General features: G+C 48.0%; 1 protein-coding gene and 3 non-coding genes across 5 annotated transcripts; 3 read left to right on the top strand and 1 right to left on the bottom strand.

Moving 5' to 3' along the window:
- The first annotated feature begins 3,502 nt into the window (after positions 1-3,502).
- Positions 3,503-3,574, top strand: TRNAE-UUC (transfer RNA glutamic acid (anticodon UUC)). Its single transcript has one exon. It is a non-coding gene; the product is annotated as a tRNA-Glu (tRNA).
- Positions 3,575-5,145: 1,571 nt separating this feature from the next.
- Positions 5,146-5,217, top strand: TRNAE-UUC (transfer RNA glutamic acid (anticodon UUC)). Its single transcript has one exon. It is a non-coding gene; the product is annotated as a tRNA-Glu (tRNA).
- A 1,252-nt stretch (positions 5,218-6,469) lies between these two features.
- On the bottom strand, positions 6,470-6,541 carry TRNAE-UUC (transfer RNA glutamic acid (anticodon UUC)). The gene has a single exon. It is a non-coding gene; the product is annotated as a tRNA-Glu (tRNA).
- A 1,202-nt stretch (positions 6,542-7,743) lies between these two features.
- On the top strand, positions 7,744-25,833 carry LOC132581676 (adiponectin receptor protein 1-like). Of its 2 annotated transcripts, none has more exons than XM_060253052.1 (8): positions 7,744-7,848; positions 8,908-9,107; positions 10,039-10,203; positions 14,400-14,571; positions 15,342-15,528; positions 16,516-16,703; positions 19,481-19,674; positions 22,398-25,833. In XM_060253052.1, exons 2-8 carry the CDS (start codon positions 9,009-9,011, stop codon positions 22,524-22,526), a joined length of 1,134 nt encoding a protein of 377 aa, XP_060109035.1. In that variant the 5' UTR covers positions 7,744-7,848; positions 8,908-9,008; the 3' UTR covers positions 22,527-25,833. The 2 variants fall into 2 exon arrangements, with proteins under 2 accessions (XP_060109035.1, XP_060109036.1); XM_060253053.1 differs by having other exon boundaries at positions 7,832-7,898; positions 8,910-9,107.
- Positions 25,834-26,846: the final 1,013 nt, after the last annotated feature.

The following is a 26,846-nucleotide window of genomic DNA, read 5'->3' as shown; positions in this document are numbered from 1 at the left end:
ACCCAAGGGTCCACCCTCCAAAGCATTTTCTCCAGAGGATCTGATCTCTGTAGTCTGGAGGTCACTTGTAATTCTGGGAGATCTCCAGTCCCCTCTTGGAAGTTGGCAAGCTCAGGAGCAAGCTGGTCACTTTGCCATGCATTCCCTTCCTGCTTTGGATCATGCCGTCGGAGAAGGTAAATGAATCTAAAGCAACAGTTATATTGGGCACTTATGAGTCAAAGAACAGAACATTTTGCCCACAGTTTTTTTTTTTTAATGGTTGTTCTCTCAGTTCATATTCCAGAGTGGCAAAAAGTCCCTGGCAGAACGCTCCTCGCAAAGCATTTATTGCCTTTTAATTTTATTTATTGTTGAATTTCTGCCTCATTTGACAACCAAACCTTTCACAGCAGAACCCCACCAAAAGGAAATCCTAGAGGCTCAAATCCCCAGAAGAGGTAGATGATAAAAGGCCTTTTACAAAGAATAAATCTTTGAGTCATTGAATGCTGTGCTGGGGACTGTGAGTTATAAACACGTAAGCCGTGAGTTATAAAAGTGCAATCAACTGTATGTCATGACTTTCTCCAAGGGATGCCAACCTCCAGGAGGAACCTGGGGATCCCCCAAAATGCAGGCCCGGCTTTGCCACTAGGCAAACTAGGTGATTGCCTAGGGTACCAGCCTTCTGGGGGCACCAAATTGGGTGCCCCCCATGTGGCTCAGTGACATTATCAGTGCGGGGGGGGGGAACCAGAAGTTAGCGTTGCGTAGGGTGCCGGTCTAGGGCCGGTCCTGCCAGAATGTCAGCTCATGAGAGAATGAGAGCCATTTTGGTGTAGTGGCTAAGTGTGCAGACTTATTTGGGAGAATCGGGTTTGATTCCCCACTCCTCCACTTGCAGCTGCTGGAATGGCCTTGGGTCAGCCATACCTCTCACAGGAGTTGTCCTTGAAAGGGGAGCTTCTGTGAGAGGCCTTTCAACCCCACCCACCTCACAGGTGTCTGTTGTGGGGGAAGAAGATAAAGGGGATTGTGAGCTGCTCTGAGTCTCTGATTCAGCGAGAAGGGCGGGGGTATAAATCTACGGCCGTCTTCTTCTTCATATCCAAACCACAGAGATCAGTTTCCTTGGAGAAAATATATACTTTGGACTTGGAGGATGGACTCTATGGCATTGTACCCTACGAAGCTTCTTGTAATCCCGACTCCACCCCCTAAATCTCCAGCAATTTCCCAACTTGGATTTTATTTATTTATTTCATTTTATCAAATTTATATCCCGCCCTCCTCTGACGGGCTCAGGGTGGCTAGCAACAGTTAAAATCCCATAGAATATTTTTTTAAAAATACAATAAAATAAAATAAAAAAACACAATAAAATCCATTTTGCACATTTTAACCATAAAATCCAAGATGCACGCCAGTGTTTCTGAATATCTATATTTGTCCAGTGGAACTCTCGGTGCTGTGGGACATTTGCTGCCTCCCCTTAACTATTGAAGGCTAGCTTAGATAGTTTGGTCTTACAGGCCTGGAGACAGAACTGTGGCAGGTCCCGCAGGACCCTGAGGTTTTTGGATCTCACAACCCTACCCTCACATGCCCTCCTGACAACCCTATGTTCTCCTTCTTGAAAAGGATCCCAGAGATGGGAATTATTTATTGTGTAGTTTTTAAAATCCCTCCCTCCCTTCCTTCAAGGAGATCAGGCCATGCTCATCATTCCCCCTATCTCCATTTTATTCTCACAACGACCCTGTGAGGTAGGCTAGGCTGCAGGGGTGGGATTCTAGCAGGAGCTCCTTTGCATATTAGGCCACACACCAACTGATGTAGCCAATCCTCCAAGAGCTTACAAAAAAGAGCCTTGTAAGATCTTGGGGGATTGGCTACTTCAGGGGGTGTGGCCTAATATGCAAAGGAGCTCCTGCTAGAATTCCACTCCATGCCAAGGTCATCCAAGGAGGCTTCCATGGCACAAGTGGGGGTTTGAACCTGAGTTCGAAACAGACTGTGCCACTTCAGGCTGCAGCTGCTAGAAGATCCCACCTTTGAAAGTTCCTTTACATTAAAAAACCTCCTTGCAACTAGAAAGCTAGAACATTGGAGGGGAATTCTTCTGTTCCCTTCTTCTTGTTTGCTGTGCTGTTTTTCTATGTGGAAAGAGTTTTTGACATCTGCTAACATCCTCAGAGCAGTCTGTAGTGCTACTGTCCTACCACTGTGTCATTTGACTTAGGGTTGCCAACCTCCAGGTGGGACCTGGAGAACTCCTGGAATCACAACCGATCTCTGGGCTACAGAGATCAGTTCCCCTGAAGGAAAATGGCTGTTTTGAAGGGTGGGCCCTCAGGCCGTCATACCCTGCTGAGGCCCCTCCTCTCCCCAACCCCATCCTCTGCAGGCTTCCTAGGGTTGCCAACTCCAGGTTGGGAAAGCCCTTGCCATTTTTGTGTGGGGCCCAGCGACAGTGGAATTGGGGTGTGTGTCCCACCCTTTGAGGCAGCCAGGTTCTCCAAGGGAACTGATGGCTGCAGCCTGGGGATCTGTTGCACTTCCAGGAGAGCTCCAGTCCTCCCCTGGAGGTTGCCAACCCAACCTCCAGGCATTTTTCCCCCCAACCCAGAGATGCCAATGCTCATTTTACTGTCACTTTGTTTCCCTTGCAAGTATGAATCGGGCTGAGTCAGTATAGAACAGCCTGTTAAAGGGTGTTTAAATCAAAGTAACTTTTGTTGACAGCTTTTCACACGTATACCACGCTTTGTGAAAATCCTCTTCCTGGTCCAGTGGGAGGGTGCGATGCTAGAGATCTGGTATCTTTTCCCTCGCTGAGACAGTGCATCCCTTCTTCCTAGGCCTAATTCTTTGGTTCTTGATTTCTTTCTTTCTATGGCCTAATTCCTTGATGATTGATTTCTGCTGGTTATTTAAGCAGAGACGTTAAACCACTGGCATATAACAAAGTGAATGGAGGGGAGGCAAAGTGAGTGAGACAGACACATAATGGAGATCTGTTTAGGAAGAAGGTGTAAGTACCATATTACTGTGGCTGTTACTGTGATTTTACCAACAGCTGAACAAAGCAGGAGTCAAGTCACACCTTTAAGACCAACAAAGTTTTGGTCTTAAAGGTGCAACTTGACTTCTGCTTTGTTCAACTGCTTCAGACCAACACGGCTGCCCACTTGGATCTATTTACCACCAGCAGTCAGCAACGGATGTCGCGGCAGTTTGCTTAGGTTAGAAACAGGATCGCGGCTGGCAAAAAAGAATTCCCAGGGCAAGAAAAGCCAGTGGCTTCAGAGGGGTTGCCAACGGTAGCTCTCCAGAAGTTTTTTGCCTACAACTCCCACCAGCCCCAGCCAGCATGGCCAATGGCTGGAGCTGATGCGAGTTGTAGGCAAAAAAAAAAAAAAAAACCATCTGGAGAGCTACCATTGGCCACCCCGAAGGAAGCGATTCTCCAAGCTGCTCTCTATAGACTCAGTTCAAACGAGAGAATCTCACAGCTCTTTCCCATATGGTCTAGCGGTTAGGATTCCTGGTTTTCACCCAGGCGGCCCGGGTTCGACTCCCGGTATGGGAAAACAGTGCTTTTTGTGTTTCTTGGAAGTTGGGATGCAGTTGTGTAGTTTCGAAAATTGAATAGGAACTGAACCATGACGGTAACTCTCCCACCCCATCCAAAAAAATAGATGAAGCCGGGCACTTCCGGAGAAAAGCTAGTCTTTCGCAAAGGACCGGGTTTGCCCTTCGCGTCCTGCGAGGTGTCTTCTCTAACGTGAAGTAGAATTACATTTTGCAGCTGTGAAATGCGGCTTCAGCTGACACGTTCCCGCCTCTAAATAAGGCTTTCCGGCGACTTCCAGCGACTTCCAGACAGACCTGCTTTGTTCAACTGCTTCAGACCAACACGGCTGCCCACTTTCGCTATTCTATTTTGCTCTGCCTTGAGATTGGGTTGGGTTGAGTGGCTAAAAAGCAGTGAAATCCTACAAAGGGAAGCAAGGATTCACTCTGCCAAAGCATCAGGTTGTTTCTCGTATTTCCAGCAAGGATCTCGCTCCATGAGTTCCGACATGAGGATCGCTTGAGTGATTTCTTATCTTGGAAGAAACTTTTATTCTTACCGGAAATCTAAAGGAGCGGTACTTCCTCTACCTTCCACTAGATGGCAGACTTGAGCTACTCTGCTCTGTCCGGGTATCTCGGGTCGACGGCGGGAAAATGGGGGGGGAGAGGAAACATGTAATTCTTTTGTAAATGGATTTGTTGGTTCGGTTTCGGCTTTCCCAATGCAAATAAAAGGAAACAAGCTAAAGGCTTTTCCACTTTCCCCTTTTCCTCCCACTTTGATCCTTCACTGCTGCACGGAAACAAGATGAACATAAAGATGCGATTATCATACGGTATAGGGCAGGGGGTGGCCAAACCTACTCAATGTAAGAGCCACATAGAATAACTATTAGATGTCTGAGAGCCACAAAACATGAACATCAGCCGCTTGAGAGCCACAAGACAGTAAGGAAGAGAGGAAGGTAGGAAAGCAAATAGATGGGGAGGGGGACGAGAGAGGTAGAAAGAAAGCAACTTTAACTTTAAATTCCTTCTCCAAGCTTCCAGCTAGCTTGGCTTGGAGAAGTGATTTGAAGAAACAAATGCCATCTCCAAGCCAGCCAATGGGGCAGTGAGGGCTTCAGGAGCCACACAATATGTGTGAAAGAGCCCTATATTATATCTGTGAAAGGTCCTATACTACATAGGGGGGGGGGGGGTCTCTGCAAATATGCTTTGTGTGTGTGTGTTAAGTTTCGTATCCCTGATTGGAAAGTGTGAGGAAGAGACTGACAGAGGTCCAGTTTAGAGAAGGTGGAAATTGGTTCCGGGGCTTGTGCAACTTGGAAGCGACTAAAGATGTTTTGGAGCTGCAATTTAGGCCTTCCTCTTCCTTTTTGATCTTTTCTCCCCTGCCCTTGAGGGCGTTCCTGTCTCTTTAAACGGCATTCGTATAAAGCGGCAAAGTTTCATCCGGCGATTTCTAAAGGATTAACGCTTGGGGAGCAAAACTGCAATTCCTCCAAATGTCAGTAGGAGACAATAGTGAGCTTCTTTGTCTTGAATTGGCTCACGCATAAGCTGCAGAGGTCTCTCGTCTTCTCCCATATGGTCTAGCGGTTAGGATTCCTGGTTTTCACCCAGGCGGCCCGGGTTCGACTCCCGGTATGGGAAAAGCGTTCTTTTTGCTGGACTAGGCAAAAGTGTGCTAGATAGTTATACATCCGCTCAAAGGTTAATTTAAAGGTGGGGAGGGGTTAAAAAAATGCCTGCAAGTAACCATGAAGTAGATTTCAGGTGGGTGTCAGTGTTAGTCCGAACCCTGAAGCAACAGGACAAAGTTGGAGTCCAGCGGCCCCTTTAAAGATCCACTAAGTTTAATTCTGGGTATATCAGCTTTCACGTCCATGCACACGAAAACTTATACCCAGAATTAAACTTGGTTGGTCTTAAAGGGGCCATTGGACTTAGGGTTGCCAAGTCCAATTTAAGAAATATCTGGGGACTTTGGGGGTGGAGCCAGGAACAAGCCTCTGACACGCATAATTGAACTCCAAAGGGAGTTTAGCAATCACATTTAAAGGGACCACACTCCTTTTAAATGCCTTCCCTCCATCTGGAATAATGAAGGATAGGGGCACCTTCTTTTGGGGCTCATAGAATTGGACCCCATGGTCCAATCTTTTTTTAAACTTGGAGGGTATTTTGGGGGAAGGCATCAGATGTTATGCTGAAAATTTGGTGTCGCTATCTCAAAAAAGCCCCCCCCCCCCAAGCCCCAGATACCCGTGGATCAATTCTCCATTATACCCTATGGGAATCGGTTTCCATAGGGAATCATTGAATGCCCAGCAGACATTTCCCTACCCGCTTTCTGATGACTCCGGGGAGGGGAGGGCCTCCAAACCGGGAGATTCCCCTGCCCCCACCTGGGGATTGGCAACCTTAATTGGACTCCAACTGTGTCCTGCAAGCAACAAAAAATGTGAAACGACGGCTGTGTCTAGCAAGACAAGGTCAACTCGTGCTTTCCTCGTTTCCTCTAAAGCAAGTTAACAGTTTTCCAAGAAGAGTCTCTGCTTTGCAGCCATGCCGCATGTAGAGACACCCATAACATCCTGCCTAGAAAATGACCTCAAGCATTCCTAGAAAATGGAAATCAGGCAAACTTTATTGAACAGCAACCGTGATAAAAATGAGCGGCTTCCCACTCCACCCCGCATTCTCAAGAGAACCTACAGTAACTCAAAAAGCTCCATGTCTGAGTGTAAAAAAAACAGCGCCGTGCAATGTAAGTTTTGCACTTTGCAAAGCCGCCGGATGCCTGTCCGACCTGCGACTCCTTTGCTGGGTGAAAGAGTCAATTCTGGTGGAGCGAAAGCGCGCTGTCTCGCTGCAGGCGGAGAAACCAACAAAAGCATGGTAGTTCCCATACCGGGAGTCGAACCCGGGCCGCCTGGGTGAAAACCAGGAATCCTAACCGCTAGACCATATGGGAGCTCCTGCTAACGCTGTTTCCCGCATTGGCCCTCATTTCAAGTCTTCAGAATGCCCCCTGGTGGTTGGAAGAGAGAAGTGCGTGTTTATTCGGCAGCCCTTATTCGGCAGCCTGGCCTTGCGCATGATTTTCCCCTTTCTCCCGCATGCTGCAGAGCGCAGACAACTCTGCATAAATCTATGCACAAAAGATCCCCGCATCTATGCACAATCACATCTATGCACAAAAGATCTGTAGTCTTTCAGTTGCTTGCACGACTGGACAACATTGTCAGTTAGGGTTGCCAAGTCCACTTCAAGAAATATCTGGGGACTTTGGGGGTGGAGCCAGGAGACTTTGGGGGTGAAGGCGGGGAATACTGGGAGGTAGAGCCAGGGGCAAGGTTGTGACAAGCATCACTGGCCTCCAAAGGGAGTTCTGGCCACCACATTTAAAGAGACCGCACACTTTTTAAATGCCATTGGAAATAACGAAGGATAGGGGCACCTTCTTTGGGGGCTCATAGAATTGGACCTTCTGCTCCAATCTTTTTGAAACTTGGAGGGTATTTTGGGGTGAGGCACTGGACGCTATGCTGAGAATGTGGTGCCTCCATCTCAAAAAACAGCCCCTCTAGAGCTCCAGATACCCGCGGATCAATTCTCCATTATACCCTAAGGGAATTGGTCTCCATAGGGAATAATGAAGTGCCCAGCAGACATTTCCCTTCTCCCCCCCCACCGCCCCCCTTTCTGATGACCCTGAAGCGGAGGAAGGGTCTCCAACCCCGGGGGGATCTCCTGCCCCTACCTGCGGATTGGCAACCCTTATGCCTGCAGGCCGCGCGCACCCCCGCTTCCGTGAATGCGAAAGCTCGCGGGGAGCATTCACACGTGCACACACACATTCACGTGTCTGGATTGGGGGGGGGTGATGTCCAGCGCTTTATCGCGATGGGGGTTTTTTTGCAAGCCCGGCTGGCCGCCTGGAAATGTGTCCTGCCGCGAGGGGGGGTCCCCTGCCCCCGCCCAATTAACCCTTTCGGGCCCACCCCCCAGCCAGCCGGCCGCTCCCCCCCCCCCCCCGCTCGCCCCGAACATCCCTTGTTCAGCGTTGCCGTGGCAACCGTCGAACGAGGAGGATTCCAGGCCTGGCCGGAAGTCCTCTCCTCCGGCTTTGGAACGCTGGACCAATCCCGGCGGCGGGGGATGCTCTCCTTGCGGCAGGAAGTGATCCCGGTTTGACGGGCGGGAGGCCGGGCCTATCTGAGAGGGAGGCGGGCCTTGGAGGGGGACCTGGGGTCCTGATGCTGCTGCCAGGGCTCTTGGGTGAGGGGGAAATGATGGAAGGGCTGGGAGAGTAGAAGGGAAAGGGAGAGGTGATGGAGCGGGGGAAGGGGAGGTCTGGGGCCAAAGTCTGCTGTGGCCCTCTGGGACTGTGGCGGCTGTGAGGGGTCGCAGTGGGGAAGGAGGGAATCTGGGGGGAGCCAGGGACTGGGTTGGTGGGGGTTGTTTATGTGCTCTTATAGAGGGATGGATGCAGAAGTGTCTCAGGGTGCATGCCGAGAACGCTCGACTCCTTTGCTCACCCCCCTCCCTGCTTGCACACTTACCATGTTATGCATGTAATCATGTAAGAGAAGACAACCGTGCCAGGGTTTTTATCACACACTGGCAACCTTGAGAGGTCCAGGGTGGGAAAAGAGGCATGGTAGATTCCACAGACCTCTGGCTTTCCAAGTGGTTATGTGTGCTCCAACTGCAGAATTGGAGTTTGTTTTTAGATTGTTATATTGCTTTTAGATTGTATATTGTTTTGTTACATGTATTTTATTTTAATCTTGTATTATTGATTGTTGTTACCCGCCCAGAGCCCATTTGGGAAAGGGCGGGATATACATTGAAAAAAATTATAACAATAATAATAAAGTGACAATCAGGGATGCCTTGTCTGTCAGGGGAACGAAGTTAACAGAGATGAGGAGTGGGGAAGAAAGGTATTAGGCAGGACCGGGGGGGGGGGGGCATGTGTCAGTACAGTAGATGAGGGAATAAAAGAAAAAGGCATGGAGACAGAGGGAAACGGAGAGGAGAGAGTCTCTTGAACCTGGGACCAGGGCACCTTGGTATCAGAGAAGCCCTGCTGTGTGGACTTTGAGGGAAGAAACAACATGGATGTCTATTGGGAGGGGGGAGTGAGGGGAATATCCAGGAGGGACAGGAAGTTGGGCCACTTAATGGCTCTGTGGGAGGGCTCAGAGGTGATTTTTGAATTATCCATCAGAGTCTAACCGGCGATTCACAAGATTGTGAGGAGTGGGGGGGAGAGGAAAGGATTTGGGGAGTCATCCCTCTGCCCCTCCCCTTACCCCCTCTGCTTTCCCACAGAGACAGTGGGCACCATGGGGCTGGTGGCTTGCAGAGGGAACTGAGCCTCTGCCCGCGAAGAGGCCTCAACTCTGTGACCCCCTCCCCCCCCCACCGCCATCATGGAGCCCCTGAAGGAGAGGGCCAGGTGGTATGCAGGGTACCGGGGGGAGGAGGCCCTGGAAGAAAGGAGACCCTTACTGCAGGAAGACAGCATCCAGGTGAGTACAGTGGGAAATGTCCTTTGTCCTCGTCCCTTGAGACCACAGGCCCAATATTTGAAGTCTCAGGCCCTGGGCCTACAGAGGATTTCTCACTAAAAAACAAGCCCAGATGGATTCTGGGAAGAACAACTGGTTTTCTGACTGGCCACCCCCAGCACCAGTTTCAGTGTCCCTTCTCATGATATGTAACTTTTTAAAAGTTGGTATAGCACGTTACCCTGACCTAAATAGCCTAGGCCAGGAGTGCCAAACTGCGGCTTGGGAGCCACATGTAGCTCTTTCACACATATTGTGTGGCTCTCAAAGCCCCCACCACCCCATCGGCCAACTTGGAGAAGTCATTTGTCTCTTTAAAATACTTCTCTAAACCGAGTCAGCTGGCAGCTTGGAGAATGCATTTAAATTTAAAGTTACTTTCTTTCTTTCTGCCTCTCCTTTCCTCCTTCCCATCAATTTTCCTTCCTTCGCTTCCTCCCCCCCTCCTTCCTTCCTTCCACCTCTCCCTTATCTATTTCCCTTCCTTCTTTCCTACCTGCCTATCAACCTACCTACCTACATCTGACGTTCCTGTCTTGCAGCTCTCAATCATCTGATGTTTATTCTATGTGGCTCTTACGTTAAGCGAGTCTGGCCACCCCTGAGCTATTCACTACAACCCCAACATTTCTCTTCTCAGTCTCAGCCAGTTCAGACCCCATTAGCCTATATTTGAAGTTGGGATTTTTTGTCACTATAAATCAGCTGTGACTTGACAGCAAAAGGGGGAGTATCCTGAATTATCTTCAGATGCCGACAGACATTTCTATAATTCTGTGCTGTAGGGAGGGAAAGCGCTGGGTTCAGTTCCACGCGTCCCCACCGGCCTGTTCCTGTTTGGCTAACCTGCTGTATCTGGCCTTCTTCATTCTTTTGTTATGGTCTCTTCCAGGATGGTGTTGAGATGGGGGTTGAGCCCACAGGTTGGGGTTCTGATGACCCTGACCTGGAGGAGGAGGAGGAGGAGGAAGTGGGCGACTCGGATCCTGTTCGGGTTCTGATGCTCCCACTTCAGGCTCATCATGCCATGGAGAAGATGGAAGAATTTGTCTTGAAGGTGGGTAAAACATTCGGGAAGCCCTGTCACCAACCAAGTATTCGGGGTACCCTATTTACTTTTCCTTTGTTTTTCCCCTCTCCATAGGGTTGCCCGGTCTGGGATGGGAACTGGTTGGAGATTTGGGGGAGGTGGAGCCTGAGAAAGGCGGGGTTTGGGGAGGGAAGGGGAGGGGCCTCAGCAGGGTATAATACCAGAGAGTCCTCCTTCCAAAATGACCATTTTCTCAAGATGGACGGATCTCTGTCACCTGGAGATCAGCTGTAATCCCCAGCAGGGTTCCTGGTCTGGGTTGGAAAATACCTGGGGATTTTGGGGGTGGAGCCAGGAAAGGGTGGGGTTTGGGAGGTGAGGAGCCTAAGAGCTTTTTTTGTAGCAGGAACACCATTGCATATTAGGACACACACTTCCTGATGTAGCCAATCCTCCAAGAGCTTGCAAGGCTCTTAGTACAGGGCCTCTTAGTACAGGAGCTCCAGGAGGATTGGCTACATCAGGGGGGTGTGGCCTAATATGCAAAGGAGTTCCTGCTACAAAAAAAAGCCCTGGGCCTCAGCATGGTACAATATCATAGAGTCCACCCTTCAAAGCAGCCATTTTCTCCAGGAGAGCTGATCTCTGCCAGCTGGAGATCAGTTGTAAAAGCAGGAGATCTCCAGGCCCCACCTGGAGGTGGCAACTCTAATTTCTCCAGAGATCTTCAGCTACACCCTGGAAGTTGGCAATCTTACCTCTCTGCCGTTGACCTGCTGTCTTTCCCTGTGCAAAAGCTCTAACCCAATCAAAATGGAGGTGGCTCGTATGTCACAAAAGTGCCCCAGGTCTCTGGCATTGTGACTTCACCAGCAGCTCGCTGTCCTTCTCACCATCAACATCTATCTACACCAGGCCGGGGAGGCCTGGTGGTCACCCGAACCTGGGGAAAAGGCTGCACCAAAACAGTGCGAGAATTCATCTCGGGGAAGGGGGTCTCCTCTTTGCAATGACAACCCTGTTTGAACCAGCTCCAAGGCTGGTTCGCAGAGGGGTGATCCCATGGGGCTATTTCTCCTGGGACCAGGCAGAGAACAAGCAGCAGATCTGGAAAAGCCCAAATCCCAATTTCTAGAGCCGCAGCTCGGCACCCTGCCTGGGTCCTCCGAAGACTTGCGCCTGAGAGGAGCGATGGGGGTCATGGGCAAGGGAGATGAGGCCAAAGTAGAGACTATAGACGTGACACTTCCTGAAGGCTTGCGAAAGGACTGCTGCCGCATTCGGGCAAGTGAGACTGTTGGGGAAGGATGGGGGGTGTTTAATCCTGACTGATTTTGTCCATTTAAATCTTTTTCTGTATCTTATGCTATGCCATTAAAGGTCTGAAATTGAAGGATGGGTAGGGGGAAAAGGTAACCAGTTTGGTGTCGTGGTTAAGTGTGCAGACTCTTATCTGGGAGAACAAGGTTTAATTCCCCCCCTCCTCCACATACAGCTGCTGGAGTGACCTTGGGTCAATCATAACTCTCTCAGGGCTGTTCTGCTCTTCTTCTTCTTCTTCTTCTTCTTCTTCTTCTTCTTCTTCTTCTTCTTCTTCTTCTTCTTCTTCTTCTTCTTCTTCTTCTTCTTCTTCTTCTTCTTCTTCTTCTTCTTCTTCTTCTTCTTCTTCTTCTTCTTCTTCTTCTTCTTCTTCTTCTTCTTCTTCTTCTTCTTCTTCCAGTGTGACCTGTGTGTTGACTAATCCTCTGAATCCCAGAGCCAGGAGGCAACATCAAGCAAAGGCCTTGGCCTCCCTGTCCTGCTGTTGGCTGTCCAACAGTTTGTGAGATTTTGTGAGTGGCCCAGAAGAGAGCAGATTTAAGGAGAGGAGGGACTTCCATGGGGTCTAATAACATAAAGTCCACCTTCCAAAGTGGCCATTTTCTCCAGGTGATCTGATCTCTGCTGCTAGGAGATCAGTTGTTATCCCAGGAGATCTCCAGTCACCCCCTGGAGGTTTCCAAACCCACCGAAAGTTGCCAACCTCCACAAAGGGCCCAGAGTTCGCCTGGGATTACAGCTGATCACAGAGATCAGTTCTCCTGAAGAGAATGGCAGCTTTGGAGAGCAGACCCTTCCCTAGATCTCCGCCTCCAAAGCACTGCTCCCAAACCTCCAGGAATTTGCCAGGCTGGAGTTGGCAAGCCTAACATTAACACATCATTTCATTAGTTTTTGTGTAGTTCCTAGACTGCATCACTTTAAGAATCCTCACAGTGAGGTAGATGAGTCTTCTTATTTCACATGTGGCAAATGGTGGGACTGAGGTAAAAAGAACAGTGTCGTCTGCTGTGTCCACCTAGTGAGTCTGGGGCAGAGGGCCAATTTAGCCGTGTTTGTCCTATTCACATAAAAAAGGGGAGTCTGATTTGGACATTGAAAAGGGGTGCTGGTGAAGGGATCTGAATCTTTGCCCACCTCACATTGCCACACTGTCTTTATTTCCTCCTACCTTTTTCTGGTATCAGAGTCAATCAGGCTGCGATCACACACACTAAATAATACACTTTCAATCCACCATCAGTGCAGTTTCCAACTGGATTTTGCCAGTTCACACAGAACAATCCAGATGGAAAGTGCATTGAAAGCAGATTGAAAGTGAATTATTTAGTGAGTGTGATCACAGCCTCTGAAAGAAAAATGCTAGGGAAAGAGCGTATAAGGAAGTAGAAAGATTTGGCTCTCCTCCACACATCTTCCTTTCCATGTAAAAATCACCCTCCTCCCCCCACACACAAACATGCGATCATTATTTTATACATGACTAGGGTGACGCCCAAGCCACAAACATGGCTGCTACTGTCAGGTTTTGTTGGGTCCTGAGGTGAGATTTTAAGAGAAAGGGACTTGTATAACACCCAGCAGGGTCAAGGATTTTTAAATGAGGGGGACATTGTTCAATGCTTTGCTTAAGGCACTGAGCTCACCTCTAGAGTTGCAAGGTCAGACTCAGGCAATATCTGGGGACTTTGGGGGTGAAGCCTGCAGACTTAGGGGGTGGAGCCAGGAGCAAGGTTGTGACAAGCACGATTGAACTCCTAAGGGAGTTACGGCCATCACATTTAAAGGGAACCATGCTCCTTTTAAATGCCTTCCCCTCACTGGAAATAATGGAGGATGGGGGCACCTTCTTTGGGGGCTTGCAGAATTGGACCCCCTAGTCCAATCTTTTTGAAACTTGAGGGGTTTTTTGAGGAGAGGCACCAGATGCTATGCTCAAAACGTGGTACCTCAAACTCAAATAACAGCCCCCCTCCAAGCCCCAGGTACCCACAGACCAATTACCTATTATATCCTAGGGGGACCAGTCTCCATAGGGTATAATGGTATGCCCTCGCTTTCTGATAACCCTGAAGCGGGGGGGGGCCTCCAAACAAGGGGATCCCCTGCCCCGATTGGCAACTCTAGCTCACCGAGCCTACCTCACAGGGTTGTTGTGAATTTAAAATGGGAATAAAGTGTTCTGAGCTTCTTGGAGGAAGGGTGGGATAACGTGCTCAGAGCTGGTCAGAGTTCAGCCCAAACCATTAGTAACCTGGCTCCATGCTAAGGAAACCTGGGGGTTGTTCTACATAGAACTCTACACTTCGCAAAAGTACAACTCTCAGGTCCCTTATGGGATTTGCTAGGATAGTGAAACCACTTTTAAAAATAAATCCATCCTTTTTGTATGGCTATTTATAATTGCAATATAAATATCTCCTTAGAGCAGTGCTTCCCAAACTATTGATATCAGGGACACAGTTTATTTGGTTGTTTCTGGAGTCAGAAGTACATGCCAATCTTAGGAGCCCATTTTCTCAACTGGTTCCCAGAACAGAGAGCAGAGGCGGAGGAGGAGGAAGAAGAAGAAGAAAATTGAATTTATATCATGCCTTCCACTCCTAATCTCAGAGCCTCAGAGCGGCTCACAATCTTCTTTACCTTCTTCCCCCACAACAGACACCCTGTGAGGTGGGTGGGGCTTAGAAAGCTCTCACAGAAGCTGCCCTTTCAAGGACAACGCTATGACTGACCCAAGGCCATTCCAGCAGCTACAAGAGGAGGAGTGGGAAATCAAACCTATTTCTCCCAGACAAGAGTCCGAATACTTAGCCACTACACCAACAGGCATCCTTCTTTGCAGCTGTGAGGGGTAACTTAGTTTATACCCTCCTTCTAGCCTCTGTTTTCTCTCACTGCAGGTTTGGGAGGGCCGCTGGCGTGTCATCCCGTACGACGTCCTGCCCGATTGGCTGAAGGACAACGACTTTCTCTTGCACGGCCATCGACCGCCCATGCCCTCATTCCGCGCCTGTTTCCGCAGCATCTTCCGCCTCCACACAGAGACAGGCAACATCTGGACACACCTGCTTGGTCAGTCACATTGTATCACAGAATTTTCCCTCCCAAATTGCTAGAGCATCCGGGAAAACCATCGTTTTCCCAGAAACGCCTAGAGTGGCTGGCGCGCAACATCGCCAACACAATGACATCACATCCAGGTGACATCATTGCGCCAGCGATGTCAGGGGAGTTTCCCCTCGTCAGCCCAATGTGGGCCAGTGGGTTGGGAACCTCCAGGGCAGGAGTACCCCGCCCAGGCCGGGGGCTTTCATTTGTTATGAGGGCCAGACCGGGTTGGGCCAGGCCATATCTATGCCTATTTAAGATTAGGTAGCAGAAACATAAACTTTTTAAAGGACACAGACAAACACGACTAATGATTTTTTAAAAAAATCTTAAAGTAAAGCATACTTAAAACATTAGCACTTGTTGGTCTTAAAGGTGTGTTCCTTTGTATTTCTCCCATTGGATCCAGGGAACTGGGCAAAGGAAGCTCTGGCTCTTTCCTTCCCTCCCTAGGGGACCAGGAGGGGGAGGAGCCTCAGCCAATGGAGAAAATTGAGGTTTTGCTCTGTAGCTCCTGTGCAATTGAGGGAGCCTTGCAAAGGAAGCTGAGATGCAGAAGGAAGGAAGAGAGAGGGAGAAGGAAGCAGACGAGCCAGTTTCTCAGGTGCTTGATAAGAGCCCTCCGAGGGCATGATTTGGCCCTTCTGAGGGCCACATATTTGACACCCCTGCTCTAGATATATATAGAAACAAACAACTAGTGATCTGTAGGTATTTTTCTTCTCTCTTCTCAGGATTCCTCTTCTTCCTGGTCTTGGGCATCGGTTACATGTTCAGCCCCAACATGAACTATGTGGCTCCGATTCAGGAACGCGTGGTCTTTGGCATGTTCTTCTTGGGAGCCATTCTTTGCCTCTGCTTCTCCTGGCTGTTCCACACCGTCTATTGCCATTCCGAGAAGGTCTCCCGCACCTTCTCCAAGTGAGTGAGCTCTTCCTCCTTCCCTACATCTACCCACTCAGCCCCTGGCCTGGCAAACAAGCGAAAGCTGGCAATGCAGGTCTTTCCCATGCAGCTCTGAAAATGATACAAATGCTGGAAAAGTAATTTGCAAAAGGGCAGGCACATTAATTCTGCACCAGCTGAATCTTCTGCATTACCTTCAAGGGCAGCCCCATGCAGAAGGCATTGTAGCAGTCAAGACTTAAAGTTACAGTAGAATGGATCAGTGTTGCAAGGTCAGGCTGAATCTGAAAGGCAGGCCAGTTTCTTGACCAGGAGCATCTTGCAGGGATAAAGTACCTGTTGCCACAGCCTGAATTTGCTTTTTAAAAGAGCAACTGAAGATTTAATTCCATCCCTTTCCCTGTTTACTCCAAAGAGAATTGCAAGCTATCTAAAATTCACTGAGCAACAGCATCAGTGTCTTGCGTAGATGAAGTTTCAGCCTGTTTTTTCCCCACCCACTTGACTGACGCATCCTGGTACTGGCCTAGGACAGAGACTGCTGCATCTAGGGGCTTAACTCAAACCGCCTTGTAGACCCGCCACTGGTTCCATTGCAGCCACATAAAGGTCTCTTCAATTGTTTGCTGATTAGTTTCTGGGTGCAATTCAAGCTTTTGATGCTTGCTTATAAAGCCCTTCATGACCTGGGGCTCACCACAAGGACAATCTTAACTTGCGGTAAGCAGGGCTTTTTTTGCAGAAAAAGCCCAGCAGGAACTCATTTGCATATTAGGCCACACACCCCTGCTGCTAAGCCAGCCAGAATTGTATTCCTGCTCAAAAAAAGTCCTGTCAGTCAACAAAATCTAGAAACACTGCCCTCATTATGTGACCACAGGGTCCCTAATCTTATTTTTTTAAAAGTCAATACGTTCTTGGAATTTCAGCTCCTGCTACCAGACTGCACTGGGTATCTCCTGGCTGCCTAACCTGGCTTTTTTGTTGTGCGCGTTTCTGCAGGTTGGATTACTCTGGAATCGCCCTACTGACCATGGGCAGTTTCGTCCCCTGGCTGTATTATTCCTTCTACTGCTCGCCACAACCCCGCCTCATCTACCTCATCATCATCTGTGTGCTGGGCATCACAGCCATCATGGTATCACAGTGGGACCACTTTGCTACACCGCAGTACCGAGCTGTCCGGGCAGGTAACTGTATACAGGGTAACCCTTAGAGTTGTAGATCCAGGTAGGCAGCCGTGTTGGTCTGAAGCAATAGAACAAAGCTGGAGTCCAGCAGCACCTTTAAGGTCCTTCACTTGACTCTCAGCCTGGCCCAAAGGGACGCAATCCAAACACCATCCTAACTTCAGGCAGTGCATTGAATTGGCTGTTGTTCTGATTGTCACTGCAGGGCCTGCATGGCTATTTGCACAGAGATGAAGCGTAGGACTACATCTGACAGTGTTTCTGGGCAACTTTGGTCTTTACTTTTCTCAACAGTCTTTTCATATGGAGATTTTCCTGCCATTGGGGTATGGAACTGCAGTAGGAAACTCTACAGTTCCAAAATCTGGACTGGAAAGTGTCTGGAAATTTGGGGGAGGAGCCTGGGGAGGGTGAGGTTTCGAAGGGAAGGTCCTCATTTGGATATAATACAGTTACAGTTCCCAGCTCTGGGATGGGAAATTCCTGGGGTTTTTGGGGGTGGAGCCTGCGAAGGACAGGGTTTGAGGAAGGGAGAGACTTTCAGTGAGATATGCCATAGAGTCCACCTTCCAAAGCAGCCATTTTGTCCAGGTTAACTGATCTCTGTCACTTAGATATCAGATGTCATCCCAGGAGATCTCTAGCCACTCTCTGGAGGTTGGCAGGCCTACAAAGCAACCGTTGTTTCCTCTGACAGCTAAAGCAGACATGCTGGTGGTGGTGTGGTTGTCATGGGGATGCAGCTGCCATTTTAAGGTGATTTTAAAATTCCATGAAGGCCCAATCCTGACTGGGCCAGCAGCAAAGAGCTCGTGCCCTCCCACCCCTTTCCAAGTGCTGAAACTGTTGGATATTGTAACTGTGTGTGGAAGAGGGTTTGGGAGGGAAAGGGTCACAAGAATTCTCTCATTCAGGTACCTCTGACAGTTGTAGGGTTGCCAGCCTACATGTGGAAATACTCTAGCAATTTTTTTTTTGCGGGGGGGACTCTATGGTACCATAGAGTTCCCCCCCCATTGCTAGAGTGTCCCCACATGAAACCATAAAGTTTTGCACAGTTTCCTAGAGCGTCCCCACCTGACGTGCCCAGCATGATACATCACTTCCTGGTGACATCATCACACCACGCAGCAATGGGACAGGGATCCCCAGCAGCCTCCTCCCTGCTGGCAGGTTGGGGCCACCGAACCAGGGGATCCCCTGCCCCCAGCAGGAACTTGGTAGCCCTAGGCAGTTGGCCCTACCCTCTCATTGGTTAGATGCTGAGCCTCTTTGACCATTGATTGCCTTCTTTGTTTCATCTTCTGTGGGATCTCTCTTCTTGTGCTCTCTCTCACCTAGGGTTGGAGCTGTAGCAAGTTAACTTTTTTGACATCAATCTGTTCACAATAAACTAAAAGTACCTACGAGGATATGTTATGTAAGTAGGGTTGCCTAGTCCCCTTCATCCCCCAGCGGGGGACATTCGTGTGCATGTGACGAAATGATGTCACCCGGAAGTGACATCATCAAAATGGCGGCACCTCATGCAGGGCCGCTCTAGGCGTTTCCAGGAAAACTCCATGGTTTTCCCGGACGCTCTAGCCATTTGGGAGGTTAAAACTCTATGATACCTATTGTGCTGCTATTTTTGTAAATAAAATTTCTTTCTCTTGTTACCATTGGAGTCATATCATCTTTGTAATATGTTTGAACAGCATTTTCCCCTTAATTGGGAAACTTGGAGGATTAGGGATACTAAGTAAAGTAAGTGTTTCCAAGACAAAATGATATTGTTTCCCATTTAACCCAATGGAAATAGACAGGATGGGGGAAGTAGCCATCCTGTCAGCACTCGATATGGTGCTGGTGAGAATAAGAATGCCTTAGCCCCCTGCACCAGAGGCCTTATCAGATTGGGCCCTCATGGCATTTTTAAAGTTTTATTACAATTGTAGTGGGAGCCGCCAAGATGCCATCACGTCTGCTTTGATTTCCTCATGATATCTGTTTGTTGGCTTTCTGTGGTTTCCTTGTCATTTCTCCGTGCTTTCTTGAATCATGTTTGATCCAGTTTGAAAACAACAGAGTGGAATGAGGACAGAAACCATGGAAGGCCGGAGTGAAATGGACAAACTCACAAGAATCTTGGAAAGACTATGATTTAGACGGATTTAAAATGGATTGGGATAAATTCAGAAGATATATAGAAAACGAATGGAAAATAAAAGGACATTGGGTGATTTTTGAGAATACCACTTAGGTTTTTAGAAGAAAAAAGATGAACTATAATAACTAGGTGGGACTTTATAAAGTATAAGAAATGTGGTATTTTTCTGCAAAATTATATATATATATATATATATATATATATATATTCTTTATTTATTTTTATTATGGTTCTTTTAAAGTTAAAGATACCTTTTGATATTATAATTTAGGCAATTGGCACCGGTGGAATTCAAAATTTGGGGGGAGGGGAGGAGGGAAAAGCGTAATATATGGGGAAGGTAGTGTTTATTAATATTTTGTAGTATTGGATAAAATTACCATATATTACCAAATAAAAATTGTTTAACACGAAACCATGGAAGGCCAACGAATGGAAAATGACGTTGTGAAGAAACTTGGAGAAAGGCCCACGTAGTTCATTACCCAAACTACGGTAAAGCTTCTGTGTGAAAAGACCCTCTGTGCTCTGGTTGTGATCACTTGCGAAGTCACTTTGTACTTCTTCAGAGATGTTCTCTCCTTGATTACAGACAGTAACAGTCATTGTTTTCTCTTTCTTTGGGCAGGAGTCTTTCTAGGTCTCGGCCTGAGTGGGTTGGTGCCCACCCTCCATTTCATGATTGCTGAGGGATTCATCAAGGCTACAACAGTGGGGCAGATTGGGTGGCTGTTCCTCATGGCTGTCCTCTACATCTTGGGAGTGGCCCTGTACGCGGCCCGCATCCCTGAACGCTTCTTCCCGGGGAAATGTGACATATGGGTATGTATTGTCGGAGCAACATGTGTGTGGAGGGGGTGGGGGCGGAGATGTTTCCAGCTCAGGGTTTAAGAGTGAAGGAGAACTGCCCTGATCTCGTCAGATTTCAGAACCTAAGCAGGGTCGACTCTGGCAAGTACTTGGATGGGAGACCTCCTTGGAATACCAGCAGTCGGGAGGGCAGGGGCAGGCTTTATTCAGCCATCTCCCTGAATATCCTCTAGGCCTCCAGTAGGGGTCAGCCACCAGAGGTCACCATGATTTCCAGGTGCTCACACACATACACACACATATTTTAAAAATACAAAAATGAGTGAGGGAGAACCTTGCAACCCTAGCTTTGAGAAAACCATCACAAGAGGGTTGCCAATCTCCAGGTGATGACAGGAGACAACCCAAAGCTTCTGTGATAACGAGCCTTAAAGAGAAAGAAACATATAAACAAAGAATAGAAATTATTTATGGTACTTATTGACACCCTCATGTAAAAAAATTATTTCAAATAACATACCCTGATGTGCAGAACGCCCATACTAAGTGCAACGGAAGAACATAAATAAATCTTTAAAGGCGCAGTCCTAAATTATATCCAAAAGTCCTTCAGCATCAAAGGAATCCGCAGTTCCTGAGGAAACCACGTGGTAGTTCAAGTTTCAATAAATCCAATATGTCTTGTACACAGCCATCTTGAAACACAATGATGAGGTAATACTTTATATTCCCTCATTTCACTAGAAGCTTTGACTAGCTTTCAAACAATATATCAGAGCATGGCAAGTATCCAGCATTTTTGCACACAATTAAGTCAGTCTCCAAGGTCCTTTGGAGTTGAAGGATTTCTGGATATACTTTAGGACTGCGCCTTTCAATTATTTATTTATGTCCTTCTGTTGCACTTCATATGGGTGTTCTGCACATCAGGGTATGTTACTTGAAATGTTTTTTTATAAGAGAATGTCAATAAGTGCCATAAATAATTTCTATTATTTGTTTATATGTTTCCTTCTCTTTGAGGCTGGTTATCATGGGAGGTTTGGGTTTTCTCCCGTCATCCCCTGGAGGTTGGCAACCCTAGTAATGGTTTTCTCAAAGCTAGGGTTAAAAGGTGCTCCCTCACTCACTTTTGTAATTTTTTAAATGTGTATGTGTGTGTACGCGCCTGGAAGTCATGGTGACCTTTGGTGACTGACCCCTACTGGAGGCCTAGAGGATATTCAGGGAGATGGCTGAATAAAGCCTGCCTATGAGCGTTCCGTACATTTGAAATGATTTTTATACGAGAGTGTCAATAAGTACCATAAATAATTTGTATTCTTTGTTTATATGTTTCCTTCTCTTTGAGGCTGTTTATCACGGAACTTGTGCGTTTTCTCCTGTCGCTCTCTGCCATGATTCTCTGCTTGGTTTGCACAACCTCCAGGCGGTGCCTGTAGATATCCTGGGATTACAACTGATCGCCAGGCAATAGAGATCAGTTCACCTGGAGAAAATGGCTGCTTTGGAAGGTGGACTTTATGACATTATACGCTATTGAAGTCCTTCCCCTCACAAACCTTGCCCTCCACCCCCCAAATCTCCAAGTATTTCCCAACCCAAAGCTTCTCTCCTCTGTCAGGAAGGACATGGAAGACTAATTTTTCTCACAGGAATGGGCTCAGATTTAGAGTTTCAAGCTTCAGGTTGGGAAAATTTCAGATTTTGGGGGCGGAGCCAGATGATGGTGTGTCTGGGGAGGGAAGGGACTTCAGCAAGGCTATAATGCCATTTTCCAAAGTGGCTATTTTCTCCAGAACTGATTCTGTTGACTGGAAATCAGATGAAATCTCAAGAGATCTCCAGCTACCACTTGGAGGGCAACCAGAAAATAGAAAAACTCACAGCTATTAAAGGTAAAGGTAGTCCCCTGTGCAAGCATCAGTCGTTTCTGACTCTGGGGTGATGTTGCTTTCACAACGTTTTCATGGCAGATTTTTTTAGGGGGTGGTTTGCCATTGCCTACCCCAGTCATCTACACTTTCCCCCCAGCAAGCTGAATACTCATTTTACCAACCTCGGAAGAATGGAAGGCTGAGTCAACCTGAGCCGGCTACCTGAAACCAGTTTCCGCTGGGATCGAACTCAGGTAGTGAGCAGAGAGTTCAGACTGCAGTACTGAAGCTTTACCACTCTGTGCCACGAGGCTTTTCCTACAGCTGTTAATTACTGGCAAATGAATTGTATTTATTTTATTTTTATTTATTTTATCAAATTTCTATCCCGCCCTCCCCTAGTGGGCTCAAGGTGGCTAACAGCAGTTAAAAACCACATAGATTAATTAAAAACAATATACAATAAAATCAGTTCCACATATTTTTAACCATAAGATCCAAGATGCACATCGGTTTCCGAATATCTGTATTAAGCAGAAATTGTATAAATTTGACATAAATTGTGTAATTTTAAAAAATCTAAATAAAAATGTCTAATTTAAATAAAATATAATGCAGATATAGATATAATTGCACTTCATGTCAAGTTTACACAATTTCTGCTTAATATAATTAAGTTTGAGTTTTTCTATTTTCTGGCTGCTATATTCCACGGCTTCCTCTGTTATTTTGCTACCACCTGAAGGGCAGCAACCTTTAAAAAAACCCACCCTGAGAGGCATTAGGTGGCGGGGGGAGCGGGTCACCAGCATCTGCAGTCTCAGGTTCAACTCCTGTCTTTTCCCCCCCTCTCTCCAGTTCCACTCCCACCAGATCTTCCACGTGCTGGTGGTAGCAGCGGCCTGCGTCCATCTACACGGCGTCTCCCAGCTGCAGGCGTTCCGCTCCTCCCTGGGGGGCAGCTGTACCGAGAACACTGTGCTCTGATCCCGCCCCCTTGCAAGGCCAGACTGACCACCTCCTCTCTCCGAGGCCAGGGACCGCCAGTCACCTCGCACACTGTACTCAAGACGGACCAAGAGGGTGGGGCCTCGAAAGGGCGCAGCGCCTCTCGGAGGGTGGGGTTCCCCCCTTCTATTTCTTTCCTTAAACAAATCTCTGTTGTGTCCCAGGTATTTTTTGGGGACCTCCCTCCCCCCCTCCCCCAGGTCCTCCTTGTATCCAACTTCAGGGCAACCTATTTTTGTGTGTGTGGGAGTTGCCAGGAGGTGTATTTTCGGAGGAATGGGAAACCAAAGGAAAGGACAATGGTTAGGAAGTAAATGGGCCTTCGAAACCGTTTAGGAACATCCCCAGCCCTGTGTTTCAGAGAGAGACGGACGCATGACTCCACTTGTGGGCCAACAGCATATTTTTAAAAAAGCTGTACGGAGGGACTTAAGTTTGCAGTGGAGAAAGCTGCCCTGTGTTTGGGCAGTCTCTAGGAAATACCGTCCAGTTCGGACAGCTCTGTTTACAACAAACGCTGCGAAACAGCCTGTTCTGTACGCGAGACTATCCCAACACTTGTGCTCTCAAATGTGGGATTTAGTCGAGAAGGGCGGGGAAAGAGTGGAATCTTGGAGAATTCTGCTCTCCTTGCCCACACAGAGAGCAGAGGCCTGTCTAGAAGAGATGAACACTGGGACTTCTGGGTTGTCTCTAGAATCTAAGCTCCAATAGCACACTCCGATAGGGAGAATGATGCCGACCGACTACCTCCCCTCCCTTGCCGTGTTCCCTGGGGATCCGGGCCAAGCAAGATCGGGCCCAAAATCAGCATGTCAGAGTTGCCCATTGTTGTCAACCTTGGCACAGCGAGTGTTAGGGGATGAAGAGAAGTAGGGCAAGGATGGAAGTAGCCCGTGAACCAGCATTTGCCCATTATTAGCCTGGAAGAATTCTGGGTGCCTTCTCATGTGCATTAGAGGGGCCCAAAGGAAGGTTTTTAGGGGCACGAATCCTTGCAAAAAGAGATATGCAGTAAGCACTTTAAGGAAGAGAAGTTCTGCATTTTATAGCTAGGAAGATAGGGATAGAACACTGTTCTTACACATGCAGTGGCATGGGGGATAGTCATAACCTGGGGGAAGGGACCAGCTTAGGATCAGAATCCTTTCACCAGCAATTTAATAGCCCAGGAACTGGCTGTTGTAACCCATATCCCAGGCAGATGGTTTCAGGACATAATTTATTACTCCCCGGTGGAAAAACAGGAAGCGACTAGACCATTGGAGAAGAAATCGGCCTGTCTTGATTTAGGGGGTAGGAGCAGATGTGCCGCGTCTAGCCGTGCTACCTTGAAGGTTCTCTCAGAACAGACCACATCTAGTTCTATCTTGTAGGTTCCCCCAACCAAAAAACGCGATGAACTGTGCATTGAAGGAGATTATGAGTCGCGAACAAAATACTCTTGCCATCCGGTTTGGAGATCTCTGATCTTTGGGGAGGACGAAGTCTACGAGGCATGCGCTGGAGTCAAACCAGCGATCTGGAGAAGAGAAAGGGGGGCTCTCTTTAACTTGCACAAGCAAGATCTGTCCCCAAGCAAGAACCCTCAAGTAGCTCCCAAGTCTGTCCTGGGCAGAAGAGTCTTCCAGGAATATCGGCCGGTGAGTTGGAGGATTGTTCTCTGGTTTGACGATATAAAAAGCAGCAAGCTCAGGATTGGCTCTCTCGTTTTTCAAAGCCTCAGTAGTCAAACTCAAGCTCTGCCGCACTTCCTTGCCATCAAAGCTGGTGTCTCCAACCTCTATAATAAAACACAATCCTTCTGGCCTAACTTCCAAGGCTAGACAGCGGTTACCGCAAGACTCTTTCTCCGTTCTGCTCTGCCCAGATGGTTTTTATGAGAGCTGAAGATGCAAAGGAATCAAGATGCTAGGTGGGAGATCTAACGGATCAGGGAATGGCAGTCGTAACTCAGGTTCTGGTTCTTTTACAAGAGCAGAGGTCTGCCACTCCGTGGGTTGGAACGGGGTGGGCATTGGCAAGACGTTCGTGTCAATTCCTTTGTCCGTGCCTCCTGTCCTCTGCCTTATATCGAACCATCATGGAAAGCAGTGGTACGTAAGTGAAGGTGTTCCTGATTTTTTCTCTGGCATACAGCACTGGTGTTTTCCTTCATTCTGGGGATTTTAAGGGAGAAAGGAGCCAGCCATCTCTCCCACGCCGTGGCCCACTGGGGTAACTGAGTCCAGCACGAGACAAAACAGCCAAGCTGGTAGCATTTCCCCAGGGAAGCCGTTACACACGGCACTGTTAGCGAATGGAAACAATTTCTCCTTTTGAGATGATTATTGCATCTTCGGGGAACGGGTGCCTAGGATCTGGGCCGCAGGAGCAGGGATCTCATTGGCCACCAAGCCGGTACAACTTGCGACACGCCACCACACTCCACCAGCTGCGTATGACAACTTTCAAGGGCTCAACTTCAGTAGTCCCGGGGAGCGAGCAGAAACAGATTTGTGCAGTTCCCGATGAGCCCCCGTTACGTGGCTGGTGGGTTGCGTGGGGTTGGTTTACCGGGAGATGAGATCGTGCGCTTACAGCCAAAGGTCCTTTTCAAATTCTTTCACAATCGGGGTTTCTTTCTTTTTTCTGCTTCCCCCATTCCCCGCAGCTCTGACTTTTCCTCCGGTCTTTTGCTCATGGAAATAGTTGGCAACAGAGCCAAAAACAGAGAAAGGGTTCCCCAGGGATCAGCGGCCCGAACTCCTCTGTTCTAGCCCCAGATGTTGGAGGGTGGTGCTTTAGCCCCCCCCCCCGGGTACCATTCCACTTGTGGTGTCTTAGAAGAGGGGTGAGTCAATGTTTCAGTACCCTGGAGAAAGGAGATTCTGTCGCTGTCCTTCAAAAGGAAGGTTTGAAGGACGGGCGACCAGTTTCCAACCAGGTAGTTTGTTCCAGAAGCAGGATACCTGCACAGCCATTGAACCCTAGATGCTTTTGTACATAAATAAAATTGTGGGTCTCTTTGTGAACTGTTCTCCAGATGCATCGCACCCTGATGTAACCTGCTCCCAAACAACGCCACAATCCTCCCCCTTTCCCCCTTCCTACCTCTCTGCCCCCTCCCTTTGTGAGAAGCGCCAAAGAGCGCCTTTGGTTTTTCAGAGTTTGGTTATTTTTCTACTGGCCATTGTGATAAAGATTCTTTAGAAGCCAGAACCTTTAAAAAAATTGAAGAAAGCTGTAAAAAATATTTAAAGTGTAATATTGATAATTATAACATTAAAATAATAATTTTAAAAAATGTCATTTCCCTAGGTTTGGTCTGGCTCAGTCTGGTTGTTTGAAATCGTTGGTCTTGGGAACCGTATTAGCTAAATGGAATGGAATCTCCATGGGTAGCAGCAGGCCTCTGAATAACAGAGGCTGAGGCCACCAATCAGAACAGCCCAGTGCCTTCCCGCTCTGGCTGTGAGAATTCAGAAGCACCTGATTGGTTGTTTCCAGAAACAAAATGGTGTTGTAAATGGACCTGGTTTTGATCTGACAAGGTGATGTTTATGCTCTTGTTCACAGGCTCAAGGGCTGTCTAATTCAAGGGTGTCGAACTCATTTGTTATGAGGGCTGGATCTGATATAAAATGAGACCTTGTTGGGCCGGGCCGGGCTATGTCAGGCTGGGCCATGTGTGTACCTATTTAAGATTCAGTAGCAGAGATATAAACTTTTTAAAAGACACAGATAAACATGACTAAAGATTTTTTAAAAAACTTAAAACATGCTTAAAACATTAGCACTTTGTTGATCTTAAAGCTGCTTTCTTTGTATTTCTCCCATGGGATCCAGGGAACTGGGCAAAGGAAGCTCCGGCTCTTTCCTTCCTTCCCCAGGGGACCAGGAGAGGAGGAGCCTCAACCAATGGAGAAAACTGGGGTTTTGCTCTGTAGCTCCTGTGCGATTGAGCAAGCCTTGCAAAGCAAGCTGAGCTGCAGGAGGAAGCAAGAGAGAGAGAGAAGAAAGCAAACAATAGCCAATTACCTGGGGGCCTGATAGGAGCCCTCTGGAGGCCTAATTTGGCCCCCGGGCCACAAGATTGACACCCTGGCCTAATCAACCTTCAGGACTTTGGGGGGTTTTTTTGTAGCAGAAGATGAAGAAGATATTGAATTTATATCCCACCCTCCACTCCAAATCTCAGAGTGCCTCACAATCTCCTTTATCTTCCTCCCCCACAACAGACACCCTGTGAGGAGGGTGGGGCTGAGAGGGCTCTCACAGCAGCTGCCCTTTCAAGGACAACTCCTGCGAGAGAGATGG

Source organism: Heteronotia binoei, chromosome 13, assembly GCF_032191835.1.
Source record: "Heteronotia binoei isolate CCM8104 ecotype False Entrance Well chromosome 13, APGP_CSIRO_Hbin_v1, whole genome shotgun sequence".
Taxonomy (NCBI): Eukaryota; Metazoa; Chordata; class Lepidosauria; order Squamata; family Gekkonidae; genus Heteronotia; species Heteronotia binoei.
Note: the sequence above shows the minus strand (reverse complement) of the source record. Positions and strands in the feature narration are given on the sequence as shown.

Coding starts and splice junctions, on each gene's coding strand:
- LOC132581676 (XM_060253052.1), top strand. CDS start 9,009: ATGGAGCCCCTGAAGGAGAGGGCCAGGTGGTATGCAGGGTACCGGGGG. Junction 9,108..10,038: donor TGCAGGAAGACAGCATCCAG/GTGAGTACAGTG, acceptor GGTCTCTTCCAG/GATGGTGTTGAGATGGGGGT. Junction 16,704..19,480: donor GTACCGAGCTGTCCGGGCAG/GTAACTGTATAC, acceptor TTCTTTGGGCAG/GAGTCTTTCTAGGTCTCGGC.